The sequence below is a fragment of the Cyanistes caeruleus genome, chromosome 14 (genome assembly GCF_971803275.1).
Source record: "Cyanistes caeruleus chromosome 14, bCyaCae1.hap1.1, whole genome shotgun sequence".
NCBI classification, from domain to species: domain Eukaryota; kingdom Metazoa; phylum Chordata; class Aves; order Passeriformes; family Paridae; genus Cyanistes; species Cyanistes caeruleus.
The window spans coordinates 11,553,772-11,578,109 of record NC_141714.1 but is presented as its reverse complement, the minus strand read 5'-3'; the positions used below and the strand labels follow the sequence as shown (position 1 = coordinate 11,578,109).

The 24,338-nt window shown below is 44.7% G+C and overlaps 2 protein-coding genes and 1 long non-coding RNA gene across 3 annotated transcripts; 2 read left to right on the top strand and 1 right to left on the bottom strand.

The window, feature by feature from the left end:
• The first annotated feature begins 580 nt into the window (after window positions 1-580).
• Window positions 581-19,770, top strand: SLC25A43 (solute carrier family 25 member 43). Its single transcript, XM_023926047.2, has 5 exons — window positions 581-948; window positions 3,387-3,628; window positions 4,226-4,398; window positions 16,461-16,595; window positions 17,654-19,770. Exons 1-5 carry the CDS (start codon window positions 677-679, stop codon window positions 17,855-17,857), a joined length of 1,026 nt encoding a protein of 341 aa, XP_023781815.2. The 5' UTR covers window positions 581-676; the 3' UTR covers window positions 17,858-19,770.
• On the bottom strand, window positions 8,781-11,749 carry LOC147650554 (uncharacterized). Its single transcript, XR_015276304.1, has 4 exons — window positions 11,627-11,749; window positions 10,062-10,167; window positions 9,525-9,965; window positions 8,781-9,057 (listed from the first exon to the last, which is right to left on the bottom strand). It is a non-coding gene; the product is annotated as an uncharacterized LOC147650554 (long non-coding RNA).
• SLC25A5 (solute carrier family 25 member 5) lies at window positions 17,958-22,794 on the top strand. The gene is made up of 4 exons (XM_023947147.2): window positions 17,958-20,936; window positions 21,053-21,539; window positions 21,655-21,795; window positions 22,401-22,794. Exons 1-4 carry the CDS (start codon window positions 20,826-20,828, stop codon window positions 22,556-22,558), a joined length of 897 nt encoding a protein of 298 aa, XP_023802915.2. The 5' UTR covers window positions 17,958-20,825; the 3' UTR covers window positions 22,559-22,794.
• The last annotated feature ends 1,544 nt before the right edge of the window (window positions 22,795-24,338 follow it).

Here is a 24,338-nt window from a genome sequence, read left to right as displayed (position 1 = left end):
GAACACCGTGTTCTGGAGCAAATCTCTGCTACTGCCTCAGTACTGGCTGCTACCTCCTCACTCCACAGATTCTGGTCTCAACTTGTATCTCCTTTCCACTTTCGCCTCTCCCCTCCCTGTGCCTTTTTTTTCTTTTCTCTGGCAGCAGGTCAAGAAAACCTGAACTAATCAACCTCGTAAATCATATTACTGATGTTCACTCGGTCACTCAGTTCTAGCATCAACACAGAGTGCCTCGGGAGCAGAACGCGGTGTTTTTCTGTACTCGTGCTGTTGCTGCATTCGCTGCCTGTGGAAATAGTTTAATTGTAAGGAGAAAGGGGTGTGTCCTGGGTGCAGCTGGGTCACTGTTGCGAAGGCGCTTTTTTTCCGGCTACAGAAATAGAAATACTGTACTAATCCATGAATTCAGGTGCAAACAGGAGTAGTGGGCACAGCCAGGGCTCACCGGCGGGCAGAGCCGCTCCGCTCCGGGGCGCTCCGCTCCGGGTTTTCCTTCCGCCTCCACAGCGCGCGCCCGGGGCGCGCGGAGCCCCGCGCCACAGCGCCCCCCGGCGGCCGAGGCGGGCGCCGCCGCCCCTGTGTGGCCGCGCCCCGCCGCGCCGGGCCGGGCCGGGCCGGGCCGGGCCGCTCCGTGAGCTCCGCTCCGCTCCGCTCCGGCGGGGCCGGCGGGGCCATGGCCACCCTGCGCCGGGACGGCCGGGTCACCGCCCTGCAGCGCCTGGGCTGCGCCGGGCTGGCGGGCGCGTTCAGCCTCAGCCTGACGGCGCCGCTGGAGCTGCTGACGGTGCTGGCGCAGGTGGGCACCTGGCACTGCCGGCGGGGGCTGCGCAGCGCCGGGCTCAGCCTGTGCCGCACCGAGGGCGTGCGGGCCCTCTGGAAGGGGAACCTCACGGCCTGCCTGCGCCTCTGTCCCTACAGCGCCCTGCAGCTCGCCGCCTCCCGCCGGTAAGCGACCGGCCCGCGCGGGGCTCCGGGGGGCTCCGGGGACCTGCACTCCCGCCGGCCTTCGTAACAGCGGAGGGGGGCGGATGGAGAGTGCCGAGTTTAGTCAGATGTCTCTGCCTGCTGGTCAGCTGGGTGTGCGCCCCTTCTCCCCAGAGACGCGGACCATTGCTTAAAATTTTATTTACCTAATTTATCCCGCGCTTAGCGATTGTGAGGTGATATGCCAGCAATTGCATGTAAAATCATAGGTATTCTTCACATTAATAGGGTCGATAGTCTGTTAAAATTCTTTTGCTTGGGTTCATTTAGAAATGAAGTTATAGTGCAACCTGCGGGTGTGGCTGTCACATCTGTTCTTTGCAACCAGTTTGTTTAATTAATTTATACACTGTCATGTATTTATGTTGCCTTTATCAAAGAAAATAACAAAATCGTAAGTCAGATATTTTACCCTATCCTGCAGGAGCTGTTACGCAAATTTGACCGGTTTTGACATTGATACGTAACGTTATTTGTTTTAAGACTTTGTTTTTGATAATACACAGATATTAAACTAAGGTAAGTGCTGGAAGGACTGCAGAAGGATGAACATGGAGCAGTGCTGATGGAGCTCTGCCAACCGTGCTATTTCCTAGGATTCCCTTCTGCTGCCAGTATCTCTCAGCCTTTGCAGGGAGTGCCTGACTGTTTGCACACACTAGAATGTTTTGCTGCTCTGGGGGCTGGGCTTCAGGGCTTTTTTTTGTTGCAGTCAGCTGTTCATGGAAACACATGACATTTCCACCCAGCTGGGCAATGAGCTGTTCTGCTCTGGGCAGCAGCACAGCCCCGCTGGCACTGCCAACCCGCTGGGTTTGTCACTCATCTGCCCCTGCAAGTCACCTGTTCATCACTGCCTGCACCGTTCAGGAGACCACAAATGAAGTGACCCTAAAACTGGGCAGCTTTTTTGTGCCATAATAGACCCAGTGGTCAAAGAGCAAGATAATGTGAGTGGGAAGGCACAACAGTAATTTAAATGTAATTTAAAATTCACAGGAAAGGCAGTGTGTTGCACCAGCATAAAGCAGTTGATTTTGGGCATAATAACTTCATTGTTTGTTCAGCTTGAAACAGTGTATTCCTTTAGCAAGGCTGAAGTTTGTGTCTAGTTTGCACAGAGTGTTCTGAATTAAGGGTGCAAGTAGGCCACCAGGAAATTAAATAGGTGCCTATATTTAACCCTTGATGCACTACTTGAGGGTTTTTGAAAGTCTTTTCTACTGGGAGAATGGTGTGCATAAAGGCAAGAAACACGAAAGGAGAAATGTTATAGGGCAGCTTAGGTAAACAGTCCCAGGAGGAGCAGGATGGAGTACAGTTAGCACTTGGGAACAGGGACTCCATGATGCCTCAACAATTACTCTGCACGGACTCTTGTCTTTCCATGGTAGTTTTAAATGTTATCAGGTAGTGCCTAGAGACACCCCACCACCTTCTCCATGCATTTGTGCACACACAGGAAAATTAGGCTGTGTGGGTTTAGGGACTGCATAAGACACAGTGGAAAAAAAAGTTTATGCCCTTTTGCTTCTGCTTGGCTGGACTTTCTGCCTTGGACACTCCCAGGGCCCGAGACAAGTAGATAAAAGGATTTGTCATGCAGTAGAAAACGCACATCCATGTGAAAAAACATCAATTGAGCGAGCAGTGACTTGTAGATATATGCAAATTATTTTGTTCTGTACATGGTTACACAATGCATGTTAAATGTAGATGTGCTGTTTAGATGTTTCAGTTAATGCTTCCAAAATAGAATAATACAGTTCTTTACCTCCAGCTAAAACTCTCAAGTATTTTTACTTGCTTCTTGCTCCAGGACATTATTTTCTGAGGCAGGAGTTTTCTGTCATAGAAAAGTCCTTCAGTGCACCACAAAGGCATGATTTGTATGTAGCTTTTAAAACTGTGCTTCAATTTCAAATTTTCAAATTGAGTCTTTAACTCCTGAGCATAACAGTGCCTAGACATAAGTCTTCTCTGAGGCGTGTCCCTGTGAACCTTCCTGTCCCAACATAAGTAACAGAAGAAGGTTCCAGTTGCTCTCAGAAGGCCTGTGATGTCATTACCTACATATTTCCTCTTATGTGATAGCCTTAACTGGCAGGCTGGACCAGTTTAACTGATGATCAGATAATTTCTTGCAGATGTATTTTAAATCATGGTAATCTTCATCCTGTATATGGAAATATAAAAGAAATAATTTCATCCTGTAGATGGATGCTTGTGTGGTGTTAGGTATAGTAAGATCTTGGATGAACCACATTAAAATTTCAATTCCTGCTGCTGCAGTGGCTTGTGGACAGAAGAATATTTGCATCAAGAATCATCTGCCTTAATTTTTCATGTGTTTTCTTCATAGTGTCATTAATAGTACTTATTTTATATGTTTGCTTTAGACTTGTTACCCTTTTCATGGATGAGCTGGGCCATATCTCCCACTGGAGAGCCATCATGGCAGGAAGTCTGGCTGGCATGGTTGCCACCATTGTGACATACCCCACTGATGTGATTAAAACACGTCTCATCGTGCAGAACCGGCTGGAACCATCTTATGAAGGAATTCTTCATGCTTTTTACAAGATTTATCATCAAGAAGGACTCCGTGCACTCTACCGTGGTGTTTCACCAGCAATATTAGGTAAAACCATACTGGGGTGAAAATCACCTCACTGCCTGTTCTTTGTTGCAGCTGTGTAGTGTGTTCACTAGCTCTCTCGATTTCAAAATCAAATAGGAATGTTTTCTTGTAGAAGATATGGAGATTTGCAAGACACTGCAATACTGATAACTTTTGCTGCAGCTTTATTACTTCAAATTAGGACGAAGCGTGTAGCATTTTATATATGGCTAAGTGTTCAGCAAAGTACTCTTTTCCTTCTTTTAGAGATGATCTAGTTGTGGTTGGATGCACAATTTTCACCATTAAACTTTTAAAAAACATTTATATACAACATACACAGTGCTTGTAATTCCTGTCATGAGGCTACAGCAGTTAAAAATTCTAACATGCACATTCCAATAGATAAATATATGCCCCTATCAGCAGATCTAGGTGGTACAATATGGGTGTTTGGTGGTAAACCAGGGCATAAAGTTCTTCGACATCTGGATTGGGTTTGGGGAATGTGAGGTGTAAATTGGGAGCAGCTCCTCCCATCTTTCTAGTTACATGATGAGCAGCTCTCTTCTCTAAGTGTACAGTGTGTTGATACAGTTCTGTCTGGTTGCTTTCTAGGTGCTGTCCCATTTTCTGCAGGTTCATTCTTTGTTTACATCAGTCTGGACAAAATCTGGCAAGAACCCATCATTCATTTCACTCCTCTTCAAAACTTCATGAATGGCTGTGTAGCAGCTGCTGTGGCACAGACACTTTCTTTCCCCTTTGAGACTGTCAAGAGGAAGATGCAGGTACAGAACTTTCATGTTACAAGTACTTTGTTGTAGGTGCTTGATGCAAGAGCTTGGGACAAGAATAGCCAGGTGATCATGGGTGCCATTTTATTTCCCTTACCAGTAGGCTACAAAGACTTTGGTTTTGGTTGTGTTGGGTTTTTTGCTTGTTTGTGGGTTTTTGTTTGTTTGTTGTTTTGTTTTTAAAGTCTGGAAATCATTGCTACAAATGGGTTGTTAATACCTTTAATATGAGTTTAAGTACTATCATGGGATGTGTATGCTCTCAGACTCCATCTCTGTAGTTTTATTTCTTTCCTTTTTCATAGCAGTTCCATCAAATTCTTAAAATTCAGAATTGGCAAACCCTCAGTGAAATACAGGTTGAAAATTTGTCAGCTGAAGAAATTCCGTCCCCTTGGTGGTAGGCAGGATGAATGAGATCCATGTCATTTTCAGAGCCTGTGTGTCTGCCATTTATGCCTGACCACAAAACAAATTTGTTCAGAATTAAGTTGAAGGATCATAACTGTTCTTACTTCTGACTCCTCTGATAAATAAATTACTTAAGAGCTGCAGGTGCTGTTGTTTTCCTGGAGCATAAGCAAAATGAGAGTTACTGTATCTTCCTGATCCTTTCTCCAGAACTTTAACAATAATGATCTTAAAAAGACCCAAATCCCACAAAAAAACCACAAACCCATAGCTTCCATCTCACTGGCATAATTCACTTGCTGATGTTGACTTTTCATTAGAACTTCATCAGTAGAGAGACAGTGGTCATCATATGGTCATTCTCTGTCAGGGGCATATTAGTTTGGGTTTTCAGCCTAGTTCCTGGGGTTGCAGATTTATGGGAAGCTTTTGTGATCTTACTAGAAAAAGTCACTTATTGTGGCAGCTTTATATAGGTCCTTGCCCCCTTCATCAAGTGGTAGCCTGGTTGGCAAGTCAAAAGGTAGCAAAAAGTCAATGAAACTGTGAATTTCCTTCTCCTGCTTCCTGAGTTCCCCTTTTCAGGGCTCAGGTGCTGTGTCACAGAAGCCTTCACTGTCCTCTCTCCATCTTGTAGCAGAGAACCTCAGCAGGGGGAGTAGGTCTTTTATCAGACCAGCCCATGTAGCTGATGTGTCCAGAAGTCAGGGTTTAAACTGAGGGCTTTCATGAGGAATATTATAAAATATTTCAGACAAGAAAGGGATTCTGAGCACGAAAACTTCATCATTTTATCCAGCTGTACCAGTGGGTCTAAGAAAAGCAAATGCTCCTTACAAGCCTTTTTTAACTTTATATCCTTATGTTCACAACAATACTGTTGCTCTGAGGAATAAAAGAAAATAAAGGCATTTACTGTGCTTCTAATATTTTCTGTCGATGCAGCAGTTACTTGAACATCCAACTTTTGTAATCAGATCAGAAGCAGGTTTTGGCTGTGAGTGGCGCAATGTTTCCTGTCAGGCTGTGTCGTGACAGGCGTGGGACAGGCCCGCGTTTCATTTTCCTGCCACTAGGCCGCGCTCTTCCACCGAAGGGAGGTTTAATCATCTGATCTGCACTTCCAGCAATACGGGAACTGGATTTATTGCCTAAATATGTAGGACGTGGAGGGGCTAAAAATACCTTGCATGAAAAAAAAAGGCTCATCAGCAGAGAGGGTTTTTTCCTCATAAGTGCATTGCAACACTGAACAGCGATTTTCTGAGCTTAGAGAAACACCTCCTGTTTAGTGATTTATTCTGAAGGCATGGGAGAAAGCAAAGGTATTTCAAGAAGAATGAGCTGCCTAGGTGTGAAATCCTGTAATATGTTGGGTACTGGAAATTACTTAATTCATCTAGACTTGTCCAGAAAAAAGACCTGTTGAAAATAGCAACCCATATTGATACCAAGAGCACACTGGAAGGTTATCCAAGAAGTTTGGGTTTGCCAGTTAGCACCAGGGTATGACCCAGCTTTGCAGAGATCAGCTCAGCTGCTGGTCTATGCAGTTTGTAGGGTGCTGGTCAGAAGAGAGAAATGCCTAGTACAGTACCAGGAAAAATGTCATGCAAAGGCATGAACCTAGAAAGGGGAAGAATAAAGAAAAGGAAAATATTTCAGAGTTCTGTAGAAAATGAGGGAGCAGATACATCTGAACAGCCTCTATTTAGTGACTCAGCTTTCTGGCTGATAGAAAGAGGGGGCTACCAAAGCCTTCAGCTACCTCTGGGCCTTGTGTGTGCTTTACAGTGCACATGGAGAAGTGCTGGGCTTTTTTGAAGCAGTGGATGCTGGGTTTATGCTGTATGAAGAGGAACCCAGCACATTGTGGAAATCAGTATCAGATTCCTTTTCCCTCCCTTTTGTCCCACCAGTCTGACAGATGGAGGGAGTATGTTGCTAAAGAAGATTTTTCCAGTGAAGCTCTGGTGATGGGGAGCCAGGGACTTGAAGACAACCTCAGGAGCTGCAAAAACTGAAAAACCAGGATAGAAGGCTGTCTCCATTGATTCTAGGGTCAATTACAAACATGAGACCAGGACAGCCAGTTCAGATCTTTACCTGATATGCTAGGCAGTCTTAGAAGAGTTAACTCCATTCATCTCCTCATCTGGACAATACTTGAATTGTTTGTATGGACTAGGAAATTAATTCTGCTATGGGAGGAAGGATAAGGTGCTATTTTTGATCCGCATTGTAATAATCTTGCTTCATCCTTTCTCACTTCACATATCTGAATCCTACACTTCTGACGCTGGCTGCTTCTGTCACTGACAGCTGGGGGAGTAGGAGCTGACTGTCAGTGAGCAATTCTTGAAGCAGAATTGTGTTTTGGTGATGCTTTATGAAGTCAGATTCGCTCTGTAACCATGGCTGCTTCTGTCTTTTGTTAGAATTAGCTTTATCAAGATTTGTTGTTTTTTCTTTAAAGATGCTGTGTTTGCTATATATACTTGAATGTTTTTCTTAAAATAAATGTTAATTAATATGAGTGAGTCTTACTGAATATTTGAGTCCTCTATGTTGTGCTTATCCTAATTTTATTCCTTTGTCTTCCTTTTTTCACTTTGCTCCTGATTGGCATGTTAGAGAATTCAGAGGTACTGTATGCATGTTTCAGCATGGAAATACAGCTTTTGTTTTGCATCTGTAGAAGGGGATTAGTGAAAGAGAGTTACGTTCTATATTGTTTTCTTGACTTACTTTTATGATGTTTCAGTTTCTGAACAAAAACTTTCTGACCTTTATATTCTTCTGACTGTTACTCTTGTCTTTCCTTCCTTACCTCACAATATAGTGTTCTTTGTTAAATCCAGTTTCTAAGCCATATTCAATAACTGCCCTTTTTACCTTACAGACTTGCATACAAAACCACTTTTTTCTTTTTCAATTTTTTTTATTGCCTTTAGCAGGGAGACTTTCCTTTGAATGAGTCTGGGTTTAAGGAAGCACTGGTAATGTTTCTACTTCCCTTCATCTCTTTTTGGTCAATGATAACCTTCATAAGTGCCTACTGGACTGAGCTGTGGCATTTCAGTAAGGGAAGATGAATTTAAAGCTGTTACAGGCTGTACAGAAGGTTATTATTAGAATGGCATCCATCCCAGGCTATGCATGGAACTGAAAACATACTAACACACAAATGGTCAGTGCAAACCCAGTATTCAAGTTTGGCACTTCCCTCTCAGTGCTCAGGACACGCAGATGTGGGCTCAGACACCCCTGAGTGGCATTTATTAGCCTCAGTCCCAGACTGACCTGTGACCTTGGTAGTTTTTTAAGCAAAATGCACAAAGATGTCCTTAAAGCTTCATAGATACTCCACATTTACTCCTCACCTGCTTGCATGGACAAACTTTGCCTGTTTTTCAGCAGCTCAGCCCTGTCTCCATATTTCAGTATCTTTGACTGTAACCTTGCTTAAACTCTCCTTCACCAGTAAATGCTACTCAGATATAGCTTTGCCATCAAACCCTTGTAACAGAGAATAAATCATACTGTTAGTAAAGTGCAAGATTCAGCACATTTTTGGTGTTGACTGCACTGTATTCTCAAGCTGTGAGGACATCTCTGTGGGGAAAGCGTTGTTCAGTGCTGATCTTTCTGTTTGAAAATGCAGGCTTTGACTTTGCTTTACTCCTGCAAACAAACAGGCTTACTGATTTTAGTGTAGAATGTTACCATGCATCACCCAAGAAGTGGCCTCTTCAATTAGTTTGGTCTAGGCTGCCTATAAATCTGTAATGTGTTCTGGGATTTTTGTTGGATTTTTTTTTTTTTCTTTGAAACACAATTTGCTGTGCAAATGTGAAATCTGTTGTAAGTTATGTAAATGCTATGTGTTAAGGTGAAGAAAACTAAGCAGACATTTCCTTTGTGAGGTACCCTGTTTAAAGTAAAAGCCTCTCTTTTAAAAGAAATACTGTTATTTAAGTATTTATTTGAAAATAGTCCCCCACTTACATGGTAAAAGTCAGTCTAGCAAGAACACAGTGGCTGGGTTATAAAGAGTTTTGAAAAAAAGAATGATAAATGTTCCTTCTCTCTGCTGAGATGACAAGCAGTGCTTCTGCTTTGCTTAAGCATGAGTGACTTGCTGAGTTCTTTCATTGGGATAGTCACTGGGCTGGCATGTAGCCTCTGGAAGCTCACAAGCTGTAGTGTCACTGCTGTTCATGCAATCTGTGTTCTTGTCAGCTGGGAATAGGAAAGTTATTGGAGTCATGACTTGGTTTAAAACTAAGAAATCATTTTTGGATCACATGGTTCACACGACATCTCAAAAGCGTACGTGCTCTGAGCCTTTGGGCAGGAAGGCCCTTTAATAGTGAACAGCACAAAACAAAAGTTTTCAGAAATTGAGCCATTTGACTACATGAATTCCACAGTGTGGAAGCAAATAAGAAGCAATATTACTTTTTATAATATTATTTCCTCAGTGAGGCTTGTATGATTGCTAGCTTGTCCTTGCCCTCAATAACTTTTGATTCTGCTGTCCAGCTTCAAGTAAACTTGACAAAAGATTGCAAATTTCAGAGATATGAACTTCCATTAAGTGTTGTGAAAACAAGTGCACAGATAGGTGAAATATTTAGAGCCTCATTCTAAGGAGGAAGCTGTAGTGCGAGTTCTTTCCTTACTTCTCTGTATGATCTCACACTCACCTTCTTCTTGCTGCTGGGGTTCAGGCATCAGCCAGGTTCCCATGCCCTGGGTAGTACTTGAATTTGAGACCAGCCTGGCTTCTCTGATTATCAGCAAATAGGTAATAGATGGCAGATTCTGGCTGTGGTAAAATCCCTTCTTTCCTTCTCTTTTTCACTATATCTGAATGCTTTGAGCTACCTGCAATTTTTATTGTTTCATTGATGTTGTTACAAAGATATTTTATACCACTTTCTGAAGCTGTTGCAGAATACAGCAGAATGCTCTGCTGCTTAGGGCAGTATTTGGTCTGGTAAATAGTCAAGACAATGCCTGAAAAAAGCTGTGGAGCATAACATAGGCTTTGCATTCTTGATGAGCTTTTATCAATTTGAACAAATCTCAGAAGCATTTTCCTTAGATTCCCAGACTTCCACAGGAGAAAAGCGTGAGGACTGTGTCTGTCAAGTCAGAACACTGAACAGTGTTAGTAGGAAAATTGGATAAGAGGAAGAAATTGTAGATCACGGAGTGGAAACAGGACTGGGTTGCTTTACCTGTGAAGTCTGCCTTGACTCTAAACCTGTTCATCCAAGAAGCTGTGATGTGATAATTATGTAATACTCACCTTGAGGTAGCTTTGCACTGCAACACAGTGGCCTGCTGAAGAAAAAGCAGGAAAACACCTTGTACCTGTTTCACATGTGGGAAGTCTGAGGGATGGCAAAATGCAATTCTCTCCAACTGATCTTCCCAGACACTAAAGTGGCCACCATGTCCCCAAACTGAGATTTGGTAGTGCCAGCTGATCGTGTCTGCCAGCCTCTTACAGCGGCTTTAGCTCTGTCATCAGTGTAGTGTGAGGAAGAGCTCTTTAATCTGCTTTGGGGCAGATCAGATGGGTTAACTCAGCCCACCTTTTTAAACTCCATAAGCTCACCCAGCAGACAGGACCTACCACAGGCTGGGTTCACTGCTGTTCATACACAGATACTACAGGCAAACTTTCAGACAAGAGACAGTAATGTCTCTGGAGGTACAGCTATTACTGTTAGCCCAGCATGAGTACTTTTGCATCAGTCATACAGGACAGCCTTGTATCCATTTGTCTGTGTTTAGAGTGATGTGCCTATGACATGCGAGGTGAATAATTATGGAAAATATTCCATAAACAGGAACTAAAACTTGATCAACACTCTCTTGATGGCCACAACAACCCCCTGCAGTGCTACAGTGTGGGGGCAGTACAGCTGGACAGTGCCCAGGCAGAAAGGGACCTGGGGGCACTGGTGACAGCCAACTGAACATGAGCCAGCAGCATGCCCAGGTAGCCAAGAAGGTCGTTGGCCCCTGGCCTGGATCAGGAATAGTGTGGCCAGCAGGAGCAGGGAGAGCATTCTTCCCCTGTACTCAGAACTGGTGAAACTACATCTTGAGTGCTGTGTCCAGTTCTGGGTCCCTCAGTTTAGGAAGGACATTGAGACGCTTGAGTGCATCCAGAGGAGGCAACAAGGCTGGTGAGGAGCTTGGGACACAAACCCTGTGAGGAACAGCTGAGGGAGCTGGGGTTGTTTAGCCTGGAGAAAAGGAGACTCAGAGGTGACCTTATTGCTCTTTTACAACTTCCTGAAAGGTAGTTGTAGCCAGGTGGGGGTCAGTCTTTTCTTGAAGGCAACAACTGGCAGAACAAGAGGACATAGTCTTAAGACTGAGTTAAATTTCCCCTACACCAGGGAAAATTTAGGTTACATGTCAGAAAAAGACTGAAAGAGTGATTGGGCAATGGAATCACATGCCTGGGGAGGTGGTGCGGTCACCATCCCTAGAAACATTTAAAAAAAGACTGGACATGGCTCTCAGTGCCATGGTATAGTTGATGAGGAGGTGTTAGGTCATAGGTTGTGTTGCAGCAGCCCTCTTGTTAGAGGTAGAAATGAACCAAGACTCTGGTTCTGGTTTATTCCTCTTACAATTCAATTATCCTGACTCAAACTATTCACTGACTCTGGCTGCAGCAAGCTCCTACTGTAAGTTTCCCTTGCAGCCTCTGTCTGCTGCTTATTTCCTGCTAGACTATGACTACATGTTAGTTTGCAGACTACAAATGCAGGCTTTTACCCACCTAGACTATGACTGCAGGTTCTAACAACAGGTTCTAACTGCAGACCCAATCTGACCTTACAGCAGTGAGTCTCTCCCATGCTTCCCAGTCCTTCTGATTGTTCCTCTTCCTTAAGCTCCTCCCTGACTAGCCAACCCACCCCTTTTATCACACTTATCTTTATTGGATATAGCTGTGACTCACCAGGGGCGAGGCTGTATTGGCTAATTAACACAGTTGTTACTTACCAGGAGCAAGATTGCCTGTAATCCCTTCTCCTGCAAGGTTGGATTTGATCTCAAAATATCTCTTCCAAACTATTTCATTCCGTGAGTCTTTTATAGGTGATTTATTTTGGTTTGGTGTAAATCCTTAACTCATCCACGTAAGGTAAATGAAAGTATGACCTGTGAAAAGCCCCAATTAAAATTAGTTTTCTCCTCAGTTCCTAGATGGGCAGCAGGAGATGCAGGAACTAGCATTGCCATCCACTGTGTGAAGTGTTCGACCAAGCTAGTCTGGCTAAGGGTTTGCACCATTAAATAAATTAATGCTAATATGCATGAAAATGATGCATCCATTTGTAGGGCTTGAGCTGAACCATCATGAGGTGTTTGGAAGCCACCAAGAGCTGCCCATGCAGGGCGTTTGCACTGCCTTGAGGAGAAAGACTTTTATACTCTGTATTAAAAACTTCTTCACATAGCAGTGTTAAAGCAGAGGAGGCTTAGGCTCAGCAGCAAAGGAGGGATTCTGCAACAAACTGTGAAGCTTCAGGATACAATTGACCTGGTGATATATATTTAAAGCAAAGAGTCAAGCTTTTGACCAAGTTTGAAGCTGTTTTGCTCCATGATTTGGCCCCAGTTCAAGTTACAGAGGAAAGGACAAGGTGTTCCTGGAGCACAAGACACTGCAGGTCATCTGTGCTGTGCTGCTCTGAACCGACTGTATCCTGATAGCTTGCCATGGTTTACTTTCCTCTGTGCCTGAATACCTTTGGGTGGACTTTAACCAGGGGTAAGTCAGCATTACCAAACCACTAACAGGGAATGACTGCTGAGTAAGGCTGACCTTTAGGAGAAAGAATTGATTAAGCCCAAGAGGATGTCTTTTTCCTGAAAATATTAACACATATTTACTTTTTTGTTGTTGTTGTTGTAGTGGAATGAAACACTCTTTCAAGCATCCAGTCTTCACTTGAGTGAAATTTCTGTTGACTGGAGTGGTATTAGCTTGAATGAAAACTGCAATCCATGACCTTCAGTTTCCTTTGAACTACAGCTGCACTTGCCTGTTGCATGTGCCCTTATTAACCCAGACTGCAAAGACTTCTTTTTTTAGCTTCCAGATTAAGAGTGTGAACTCTTGAGCTCTGTCTAAATTGTCTTCCTGTACTGTTTTTGTAAGTAATCAGAAGTGGGGACACCTAAATCTGTTGAAAATATGTAAATAACAAGCAGTTTTACTCTATCCACCATCAGGGTAGCCTACCACTGATGACAGCTATTCACTGTTAGTTATCTCACATATTCCGTGCCAAGAGTATGGTGTACTCAAAAAATAAATAGTAAATATCTGTACCAACAAACTTTATGAACAGGGAAAAGGGGGGAAGTACCTGATTTAAATATGTGAATTCATAGTCTCTGGCACATGTGAATACAAATAATTGCAAACCAAAATGTCCCAAAAAGCAAATGAAAAGTTTTCATCTGCACAGGAGAGGGGGCTGAGGGAGGTCATTGAAAAGGTCTGTGAGATCAGTTCCCAAAATGGGATTATGTTGTTCTGGCAGTCACCTCGTAATGCAGACAGTGGGAGAGACGGTATCTGAAGAGTCTTCAGGTAACAATTAACTATAACAACTAATCTGCAGTCATGACGCTGCACCTTTATTTAAATATTTTGTTTATTTTGAAGGAATGTGAATGCAGGTATGGGCATGTCTCTCTTGGGTTTAGAGTGTTGCAGTAGAACAATGCTACCTCTGTGGATGTATTGCAGTGACACAGTCAACTTGGTGGGCTTTGGAAATAAAAATACTGTGTTTGTGAAAGAGCAGATGGAGGCAATTCTGCATTAGATGTGCTTTAATAATTTAGAGAACTGTCCATCAGAGGTAAAAAGATAAGCAACTTATCCCTGCTACTACTATGAGTAACACCTTGGCTCTCTGTTATCAGCACAGGGAGCTGTATCCCCAGGCTCCTGCAATTTGAGACAGCTGTAGCTGGGAGGAAGGAAGTCTTTAAAAGAGCTCCTAATAAATAAGTTTCCATGCAGCAGCCCATAGCATCAAGGGGTGTCAAAAGCAAGGAATTCCAGCTGCTTTAAGGTGCATGAAATTCTCTGTCATAAATCTGACCTTTTTGGAATGAGATTAGCTGTTTGATTTGTATGTCATGCTAGGTTTCTGCAAAGGAGGTAGAAAAACCAGTTTGATCTGTTTTGTTGCTTCCAATTTCTGGCTCTGGTGCCGTAGGGTGATTGTGAGGGTTGCAGTGTGGTGGACATGCTTAGATGAAGAGCCACCAAAACCCACAGCTATTTTTTTTCATGAACAATAGTGCCAAATGAAATACATTTGCAGTATTATTTTATTAATACATTTTAACTTCATTTAGCTATGTTCCAAAATACTGAAGTTTTAACTACACACTGATACAGTTTTTAGTTTTCCTCTTGCAGTAGGTGATTCTGAGATTCTGTGGACAATTGTTATTTAAATACTGTGTGCTAGGTCCCAGAAGCATACAGCTCCTGTAGAGCAGAAAAGCTGGCAACACATACTTCACTTCACAAACTGAAATCTTAGAAACAGCTCTGTCTGTGGGGAATGGTACTATAAATAATTTCAGTAAAATCTTTTAAGAGGTTAGTATGGACAGATTGGAAATCTAGAGGTTTGACTTACCTGTTCCTTTTTAACTGCCTTCTGGAGGTGTTTACTGTGTTACTGAAACCTGCACTGTGATTGTCATTTCTTTTGGTGTTGCAGGCAAGAGTACTGTAATCAAAACCTTTGATCTGTGCCTTTGCAGTGTGTACAGTAATGAAGGGGATTAAGTCAAGCTCACAAAGTTAAATTCTGGCAGGCCATGCCCTGCCTGTCACAAAGGGACTGAAAAAGAAAGGAACTCACATGTTAATAGCATTGTTGCATATTGAAACATTTCAGAAACCTGTCTTTCTTTACTGCTTGGCTACTTATAACTTCATTTACAAAAAAAATCCCTTGTGGAACCTGACTGTCAGTCCAGAAAGCAGAACAGGGTTTTGAATCTAGTTCTCCTATGGCTGCTGTTGCATTTTTATGCATACTTTAATTATTTTAGTTTTCTTCAAAACATTGCTAATGCTAATATCACCATTCTTATAGAGCTGGTTTCTGAAGTCTCAGTTGGAGCATTCAACATCTTCTGCAGTACAGACATGAAAGTCTTTGTGCAGAAGGTTTTTACCTGTTACCTGCCATAAGAGGTATTTCACATGCATTTCAATCAGGCAGAAAAAAAATGAGAAAAAAATCATCATCTGTGATTTTTTTTTTTTTTTAGACAAAGAAGACTATATCATTAGTGTGAGGGGTAATCAGGGTCTTTTTTTCAGCCTTTAAATTTTAACAGTAGGTTTGCCAGTAACTATTTGATTAGCAATTTCTCTTATATATGTAGAGCTTTGATGAGTTTTGATCTGTTTGCCTTTCCATCATCTCTGTTGCCAAATATTTGAAATGCTATAGCTAAGGCATCTAGAAAATGTCATCACCACTTGTCAATTGATGAGGCTTGTCACAGGCTTAGCAGCTCTTGAGCAGCTACAGATTAGTCTGGACAAGGAGTGAAAAATCACTACTCTATATGGTGTTTCAGATCAATGTGGGGATCATGATACCCATATTCATCAATCAACTATACAAGCCCCATTTTTTTCCAACTTCTACCTTAGGATGATCAGTTTGCAAGTCATCAACCTGTGTCCTGGGGCCCCTGACATCGAAGTGTCCACTTGCCATGTGTTTGGGTGAAACCCTGATTTGTCAATGTGAAATAAATCCATGGCTGCATGTGCACAGATGGAAGAGGATGGGATTATTCAACTTATCCTGTCTGTGTTAACGCAGTAGGAGATTAATGAAGAAAGGATTTAGCTGTTAAAAATGACCAGCTACTACTTCTTCCATGTGAACAGACACTGTACTGCAGTTGGAAGTTCAGCTGCCAGCCAACTGATTCTCTCCAGCTAACTTTAACTAGTCCCTATCAACTGAACACATTGATACGGGAGCATGGGCACCAACTGCTCACCTGCAGCCCTTGGTAGGCCTGAAAGGCCTTCCTTTTCTTCCTTCCATTTCTGCCATGCTGCTGCTCCTAAGCCTGTAGTACGGTTCTTGTTTCTCACAGCAGTGCAGACACAGCTTCAGCAGCCAGAGGCAAGTCAGCTGTGGTTTGATCAGTTACAGGAAGTCTGTGCGGCTCCAACCTTCCCTCTCATAGTGTTCCACTGCCAGGAATGTGAAATACCTGGACCTGAGCAGCTGGCATGGGGCTGATGGGGATATGTGGCTCTTGTTTGGATGGTTTGTCCTCACAAGGGTGGGATTTATTGCTAGTAGTGGCATGGCACAAAAGGAGGTGCTGTGTGAAATTACTGTTCACTTTCATACCTATCAATAAATGAGTTCTTTCCCTTTTGAATTTATATTTTGAACTGGATACTTTTGGGAAGAATCCAGATCAGTCAATTGAAACCTGGTATTGACTGTTCCTTATATACCAGAATGGAGAAAATAATTAAATACTTTTGTTTACTCTGCCTGTTCTAAATGCCCTTGGGTGTCTCTTGACAGGCCCAGAGTCCTTGGCTTCCCCACTATGGAGGAGTTGATGTCCATTTTACTGGCATGGCTGACTGCTTCCGGCAAACTGTGAAGAACAAAGGTGTGCTGGGACTTTGGAGTGGACTCACACCCAGTCTGCTCAAGGTGAGGTTTTGCTTTCATCCCAGTCAAATACTATCCTGAAGAAATCAAGATGGTTTTGGACAGTTGGGGATAGAAAGCTTATGACATACCTTTGTACTTAGTATCTTATAGATGACAGAATCAGTGACAAAACAGGTTATAAACCAGTCTTGGAATTTGGTTTGGTTGTATTTCCCCAAATGCAAACTTGGCTTCTAGATGTCACCACTTGAAAGTTCATTTCAACAGCTTTGAAGAAGCGGGTGTTCCTAACACACAAGGTGTGGAATGGATGGGGGATTGCAAGCAATCCACTTAGGACAGCTAAACAAATTCTCCTGACCTGAGCTTCAGTAATTTGACGTGTTGTAGTAAGCTGCAAAGAAAAGTGTGCTTGTATAAGCCACTTGCCCAGAAGTCCAAAGCTGAGCTTTCAGCCAGCTATTTAATGCATGTGTATCAGTTACTGCAGCCCTTGGTGAGTTGAAAGCATGAAATAAAGCATGGTAGCTTAAACAGAAGGTAATTTCATTTACATAAATACATGTTGTAGTGCTGTGATGAGGATTACCTACATAGAATACTACAGGCCAGATAATTAGTGCTAATGGAGTGACAGTGGGATTGATTGTGATGGCCTGCCTGTGACTGCCTTACTTTGGCTGATACAAAGCCAGTGGCCCTGGAGCTGCTGGTTCTGCAGGGGCAAAAGAAGAAAATTATGGAGTCACTCTAGTGTTTGTAGAATAAATCCCACATTTCCTGCCAGGATTTGCTGAGATTGCTTAGGATGTACTTGGGTATTTGGCAAGTTCTGGTTAATCTGGAGGCTAGCATAGACCTTCTTCCTCACAATATTGCTATAATTAGTTATGTAACAACAATGAACTACTTTTAGCACACTGCCACTGCCAGCATAGTTTGAGATGAGACTCTTATTTTATATAAATGAGGACAAGGTCTATTAGCAGATCAGATCTGAAGTCCTAGAAGTTCCCTTTGTTTTAAAACATCTAAGCTATGGATGCTGCTAGTAAGTCTTAATTTTTTTTTTTGTTCTTATATTACTTTTTTATCAGATTGTGCCATACTTCGGTGTTATGTTTAGCACCTTTGAATTCTGCAAGCGGGTTTGTCTCTACAGAAATGGTTATATTGAATCTCCTTTAAATTACAAGCTAACACCTGGCGTTGACCAGAGCTTACACCCACAAGAGCTGAGAGAATTAAAACTCCTCCGAAGGGAAAATTTTGAGCCAAGGAAATCAGCACTAGAAAACTGACATCAGTGTCCACTGCAGATATACAAACACCTTTCTTAAGGAACTTTGCAAGAAAGATATGCTGAGCTACAGGTACTGACATTTCAGTGTGCATGGTTTTTCTGGAAAGAATAAATCTGTATTGAATTTGCTGAACAGATATAAAGAATATGACTGGTAAGCACATATTGAAAAGGAAAGATGCAACTAGTTTGAAAACTCTGTACTACTGGAACTTGAAATGACATTATTTTAGGTGCTTTTTAATACTGAATAGCCATTTGAGATTAAACCAGTTTCAGAAAGGCAAGAGCACAGAGATGAAAGTATAAATTGTCCTTGAAAACATTAAAAAAATGGACTTTTTTTAAAGCAATCTGAGATACCAAGTCAGCCAAAAATAATAAAATAGAATAAAATACATGCAATATGCAAGAATTTCTACTGAAATCTCCAAGATTTTTAATGATACTGTGTGGACATGGCATTCTACAGTCAGAATTAGTTCAGTCACACTCCCAAATGCACTCCTCAGTTTTTGAGATGTACTTGATTTGGTCTGAATCTCCAGCATAAAGATGAATGTATGCTGCTGCAACTGTGCTTTTGCTAAAACAGAACTGTAATGTGCAAAATGGACTATAATACACTAAAATGACAATCTTGCAAACTTAAGTGAATACTCAAAAATATTCCTCCCTTTCTTGTGCATTGTTACTGCATGTATGTGAATTACTTCACACTTTGAAAAATAATTTTCCTGAAGTTCTCAAACTGAAATATTTCCTGGAAAATGCAGTTCTTAAACGTGTTAGATATTTCAGAGCCACAAACTCTGTCATGTTGTTTAGGTACTTTTAAAGCTCTATTTTTTTATTAGACCACTTTTTAGTCCAGTGCACAAACCTAAGCCTAGTATGCTGTTCTGAACTTGCATGCAGAGTAGCACCATGCACACCACCTGTGATTGATCCACTTGAACCGTGTGCTCCAGGGGCTGCAGACAGGTCCTGTAGGTAGAAACCTCTGTGGAGAGCACCAGGTTACTGCCAGTGCCACTGCCAGCAGATGGGTCTCTTAGGAGCTTTTGGACAACAAAAGATAATTTCATGTTATACCTGAGGAACCATGGTGTTGCTCCAGTTCCTTTGTAGAAGTTCAACAATGGAACAGCTCATCCCAGTGCCTTCTGATAGAAAACCCAAACCCATGTCCATGTGCAAAGCTGTCTGTGTCCCTGGCAGCATGGGAATCACAGCATCTCACAAAGGTTTGTGCACACTGGCTCCAGCCTGAGCTGCAGTCTGGGCTCAGCACAGCTTTTGCTGCTTTACACAGCTCCTCGTCTGTGTTTTTGCACTATTTATAACCCCTGATGGGTGAAAATAAGTAAATCTCAGAAACTGCTTGGTTAGAACATGTCACAGCAGGATGAGGCATTAGCAAATCCATGCAGGAACTGTCTGTAACTGTGGAGAGAAACTTGCAGAAAGATTTGGGATAACTGTAAGGCCTGCCTTGAACCTTGAATTCACTGTTGATGTATCTTACAGCTGAAGTCTTGCAGTATCTCTCTTAATGACTTGCTCTGTTCTGCTGCAGTGCTGCTTCATACTGATTTTTTTCTCAGCGAAGAAATGCATGCATAGATAGCAAAAAATTAAGATGGTAGAGAGCAGATATGGTGGCTCATGCATCACAGAGGCTGTAAGTGCTTTTGGTTCTAATCAACCTGCCTAGTGATCATGTTTCTTTGGGCCTCAGTTTTCCCATGGGCACAGTGCAAATAATAATACTGAGACTTGCTGGACATGTATGGACATGGAAATGTGAATTGTAAGCATGTTGGGGAGGAATGGATTTCTTGCTTTGTCCAAACATACCTGTATGTTTTTTACTAACACTGTATTTCTAAATAGATTTTAAAAATTGAATGGGTACGTATGAATGTCTGATGAGCTCTTCAAACCTTGTAAGAATCAAATGAGCCAAAAAGTTATCTCTAACTTTTTTCTGATGTGCTACTATCACCTTTGTATCGTTGTGCACTCCTACAACCTATCAAGCACTAACTAACCTTTTATCAACCAAGCCTGTCATTTGTAATCACAAATACACGATAAATCCCCAAAAGGCAGCACTAAAATATTTAAGATGTCACTGAAAGAAAACCCTTCATCAGTGGATCACTAACATGTGAAATGGTGTATGACCATGAAGAACCAGTCAATAGCAAGGCTAAACTCTTGGCTAGGTGAAGTTCTACTCGCGTGAGGTTTGGATGCTGCTGTGTGATGGGGGGGCGGGTAGTACCTGCTGGGATGTGCTTGTCTGAGCATCTCGGCTGAGCTCAGCACTCTGCCTGCAGAAGATTCCATACACGGCCTGGAGCTCGGTCACTCCTGGAGCCCTGTGACAATATCCCGAGGGGTCTGTGCGCGCGGGTCTCGGCACGGCTCAGAGAGATGGGGGCCTCTACACGGCTGTAGATGAGGCAGCCTCAGAGCCCGCCCCGTTCCAGCCTGCGCCGCGACTCTGCTGTGCCGGGCTGCTCTCGCCATGGCATTGGGATGGCGCAGAGGGGCCGGGGGTCGTGGTCACGGATGGCCCCGTCACCGCCACGTGCTGTGACCGGGACGGGGCCGCATGTATGTCCCGCCCGCGGTGCTGGTGGGATCTTCCATTCCGCGGTACCCCGTCGCGGTGTGCTCCATCCCGGGATGCCCTGTCCCTAGGGGCTCCGTCCCGGGCTCCCTGTGCCGCGCTACCCCTTCCTGTCACCGCGGCCATGTGCCCCCCGCCCGTTCCAACGGCGGCCCCGTCCCCCTGCGGCGGCCACGCCCCCTGCCGCAGCCAATGGGCGAGCGGAACTCGCGCCCCGCCCACGCTCGCGCCCCAGCCCCTATATTAACGGCCATTGCGGCGCCCCCTCAGCGCCGCCTCCCGCCTCCTTCGCCCGGCATCGCCTCCCGCTCGCGCCGCTCCCGCCATGACCGATGCGGCCGTGTCCTTCGCCAAGGATTTCCTTGCCGGCGGGGTGGCGGCCGCCATCTCCAAGACCGCCGTCGCCCCCATCGAGAGGGTCAAGCTACTGCTGCAGGTGAGCGCCGGCGGCCGGGGCCGTCCCAAGGTCGCCGCAAGGAGAGGGGGGGCGGCGGCAGTGGGCCGGGGGCTCGCGGGGGAGCGGCGCTGACAGCGGCATCTCGGCCCCTGCAGGTGCAGCACGCCAGCAAGCAGATTTCCGCCGACAAGCAGTACAAGGGCATCATCGACTGCGTGGTGCGCATCCCGCGGGAGCAGGGCATCCTCTCCTTCTGGCGCGGCAACCTGGCCAATGTGATCCGGTACTTCCCCACCCAGGCCCTCAACTTCGCCTTCAAGGATAAGTACAAGCAGATCTTCCTGGGCGGCGTGGACAAGCGAACCCAGTTCTGGCGGTACTTCGCCGGTAACCTGGCATCCGGGGGTGCCGCCGGCGCGACCTCCCTCTGCTTCGTCTACCCCCTTGACTTTGCCCGAACCCGCCTGGCAGCGGATGTGGGTAAAGCCGGGACCGACCGGGAATTCAGTGGGCTCGGTGACTGCCTGGTCAAAATCTTCCGCTCAGATGGCCTCAGGGGCCTGTACCAGGGCTTCAGTGTCTCTGTCCAGGGCATCATCATCTACAGAGCCGCCTACTTTGGCATCTACGACACCGCAAAGGGTAGGTTGACCAAAACGGCACTAAAAGGGAGACACTGGGATGTGGCAGGCCTGTAGTGCATTTCAATACTGCTGGTGGCTTACCTGCCATTCTTATCAAAGCCTCTCTCCTGCAGGCATGCTTCCAGACCCAAAGAACACCCACATTGTTGTCAGCTGGATGATTGCTCAGTCAGTCACTGCTGTTGCTGGTTTGGTATCCTACCCTTTTGATACGGTTCGTCGTCGCATGATGATGCAGTCTGGTCGTAAAGGAGGTAAGTTTCTACATCACTGTGTAAGAGTTATTAGGCATCCCTGAATCAATAGCATGTGGTGGAGCTGAATTGAAGGCAGAGTGGCTTGACTTTCATCAGCCTGTGTAGATATCCTCATCTCTTGTAAGCAGGGGTGTAGAAGGGGCTGCAGAAGCATATGACGGGAAGGGGCACGAATGGGTCGGCCTGTGCAGCACACCTGTAAGGTGGCATGCACAAGTCAGATGTATGTCAGTAGGTAGGAATAACAGACTTGCCCAAGGATGTTGCAACCCCCTGTCTCTGGGACAAGAAAAGACAGTCTCCGTAGCAGGCATAGCCTGGCCAGCTGCGCAATAGCTTTTGGGTTTGGAAATGTTGGTGTCAAAGCAAGGAGTTGCTGCCTTCTGCTTGAACTGGTCCTGCCAGTGTCTCCCAGGGACAATGCAGCAGCAGCACCATCAGTCCTGGGCTGTCTCGTCGTCTGATGTGCTAGTATTGGAGAAAGTCAGCCATGAAATGGGATGCACTTGAGGCTGTAAAGCTAGTAGATACATGAGGCTGTTTCTGACCTGGATGTTGGGGGTCATGGACAACCAGTTCCTAAAGCTGTCTGTCTCCTGCAGCTGACATAATGTACTCCGGCACTCTTGACTGCTGGCGGAAGATTGCCCGGGATGAGGGCTCCAAGGCCTTTTTCAAAGGTGCATGGTCAAATGTACTCCGAGGAATGGGAGGTGCTTTTGTCTTAGTCCTGTATGATGAAATCAAGAAGTATACATAAGTTTCCTGTTGTGAACTGGCATGTTGTTCTGTGTAGTCTATGACTGTTCATGGACTTGTTTGAAAACCATCTAGTTACTAAACAGTGGCGGCTGATGTTTATACAGGTTGGCATGGGGCAGGGGTGACTGCCTGCTCTGTCTTTATCAAACTATTCCCCCTGATGGGACTCATGATGGTTTCTATTTCAGTCACTCCTGCTTAAAGAGTACAGAGAAATAAAAATCTGAAACCAAATTTCCTCATCTCATGTTTGTTCTTACAGCAGTTGAAGTATGAGGGGGTTGGGAGTCTCAGCAGCTGTAGAGAAGGAAGAAGATGAACGATCTCCATCCTGCAAGCCTTAGTACCTGCTAAGTACTGGCAGGTCAACACAGTGCAGGCTGCCAAGGAAGCTTAGTGTTTCTTCCAGTGGTGTTGGCTGGAATGGGGACTGGCAGCTCTGGAGGTCTCACCCAGCTGACTTCCCTGAGACTCCACTAACCAGAGATGATGGACTGAGTGTGTGCCACAGTCCTGCCTCTGGCCTGTCTGCTCCTTGGAGCTCATGAAACCTGATTTTGAAGGTGCCAAGTGCCTAAACTGTCTGTAAAACACTGCACACCTTATGGCACTGAATGCCTGGAAGACTGGAAGAATTTCTAAGGGAGTGTTTGCTGCTCTCTGGAGGAGCAGAGCTTGGCATCATGTTCTCTGCCTTAGAAGCTGAGCTACCTACTTGGGCATGTAGGTAGCCAGAGGACACAAGTGCAGTTAATTGCTACTGTTCTTCAGCTTCCCTGGATAGCCTTGCTCTCACAGAGGGTGCTGTGCTGTGGGGATGCAACAGCTGAGCAGAGACAGCTTCTGTACCAGCTGTGCTTGCTAGGCAGGGAGGTGTATTTCCAAGCTCATTCCTTACCCCTGGAACTTCAGGTTCAAAATTCCATGGGAAGGGGAAAATTCCTTTATGCTGCTGGGACAATTTGGGGAAAACTGCAAGATGGAGCAACATGTGTGGTGTGGCCTTTACCCAGATATCTCTGTAGGTCTGTGAGTCACCCCAGTGAAGCTGCCTGGTTTCTGCCTGGGGATCTCGAGTTGTTAGTGGATACTCTCCTGAACCTCTGCCCTTCAGATCAGTGAATCTCCTCGCGCCTTTGGTCCTTTCTTGCTGCCCAGGCCTGCTCAAAGCAATTGATTTCAATCACTGAAACCAATCTCAACCACTGCCCAAGGCAGCTAAACAAGACCTTGTGTTGCAAAGGGCAAGAGTTGTGTTTATTGCTGGAATCTAAGCAGGGCAGCCAGGCATGAGAACACAGCACCTTCCTGCTGCAGGTGGTGTTGACTTGCCAGGGTCCCTGTGAGTGGGCACATGCCTTCCTGATGAGAGGCAGTCTTGTGCCTCACAGTTGAGCCAACTGTCCTTGCTGATGATTTTCAACTGCCCCTGGACTGCTGCAGTGTGAGATCCCTCACTACCTGCTGTGGAAATGAAACAGGCTGTAAAGGTGAGATGTGAAGCAATGCCACAAGTGGTGGGCAGTGCTGGGGATACAGGCAGCAGCTTGGCAGGGGACTGGCCATGGGGCAGCTTTACCAGGGAGCCCTCTCCTGTTGTACAAGTGCCAGCTTATTAATTAAGGGCTCTCAGCCTCCTGCTGCTAAGCTCACCTGGATTTCAAGGGCTGTTCTGAAATGCTGCTGAGCATGAGGCATCCTTTTCTGTCCTTTTCTCCACAGGGGATGCACACCCATGCCATTGGCACAAGGTAAGTGCATCATTTCTCCCTGCACAA

What these genes read in the sequence shown, in the direction of transcription:
- SLC25A43 (XM_023926047.2), top strand. Translation starts at nt 677, where the DNA reads ATGGCCACCCTGCGCCGGGACGGCCGGGTCACCGCCCTGCAGCGCCTG. An exon ending in CAGCTCGCCGCCTCCCGCCG is followed by an intron (nt 949 to 3,386) that starts GTAAGCGACCGG and finishes TGTTTGCTTTAG; the next exon opens with ACTTGTTACCCTTTTCATGG. An exon ending in TGTTTCACCAGCAATATTAG is followed by an intron (nt 3,629 to 4,225) that starts GTAAAACCATAC and finishes GTTGCTTTCTAG; the next exon opens with GTGCTGTCCCATTTTCTGCA.
- SLC25A5 (XM_023947147.2), top strand. Translation starts at nt 20,826, where the DNA reads ATGACCGATGCGGCCGTGTCCTTCGCCAAGGATTTCCTTGCCGGCGGG. An exon ending in CATCTACGACACCGCAAAGG is followed by an intron (nt 21,540 to 21,654) that starts GTAGGTTGACCA and finishes TCTCTCCTGCAG; the next exon opens with GCATGCTTCCAGACCCAAAG. An exon ending in GCAGTCTGGTCGTAAAGGAG is followed by an intron (nt 21,796 to 22,400) that starts GTAAGTTTCTAC and finishes TGTCTCCTGCAG; the next exon opens with CTGACATAATGTACTCCGGC.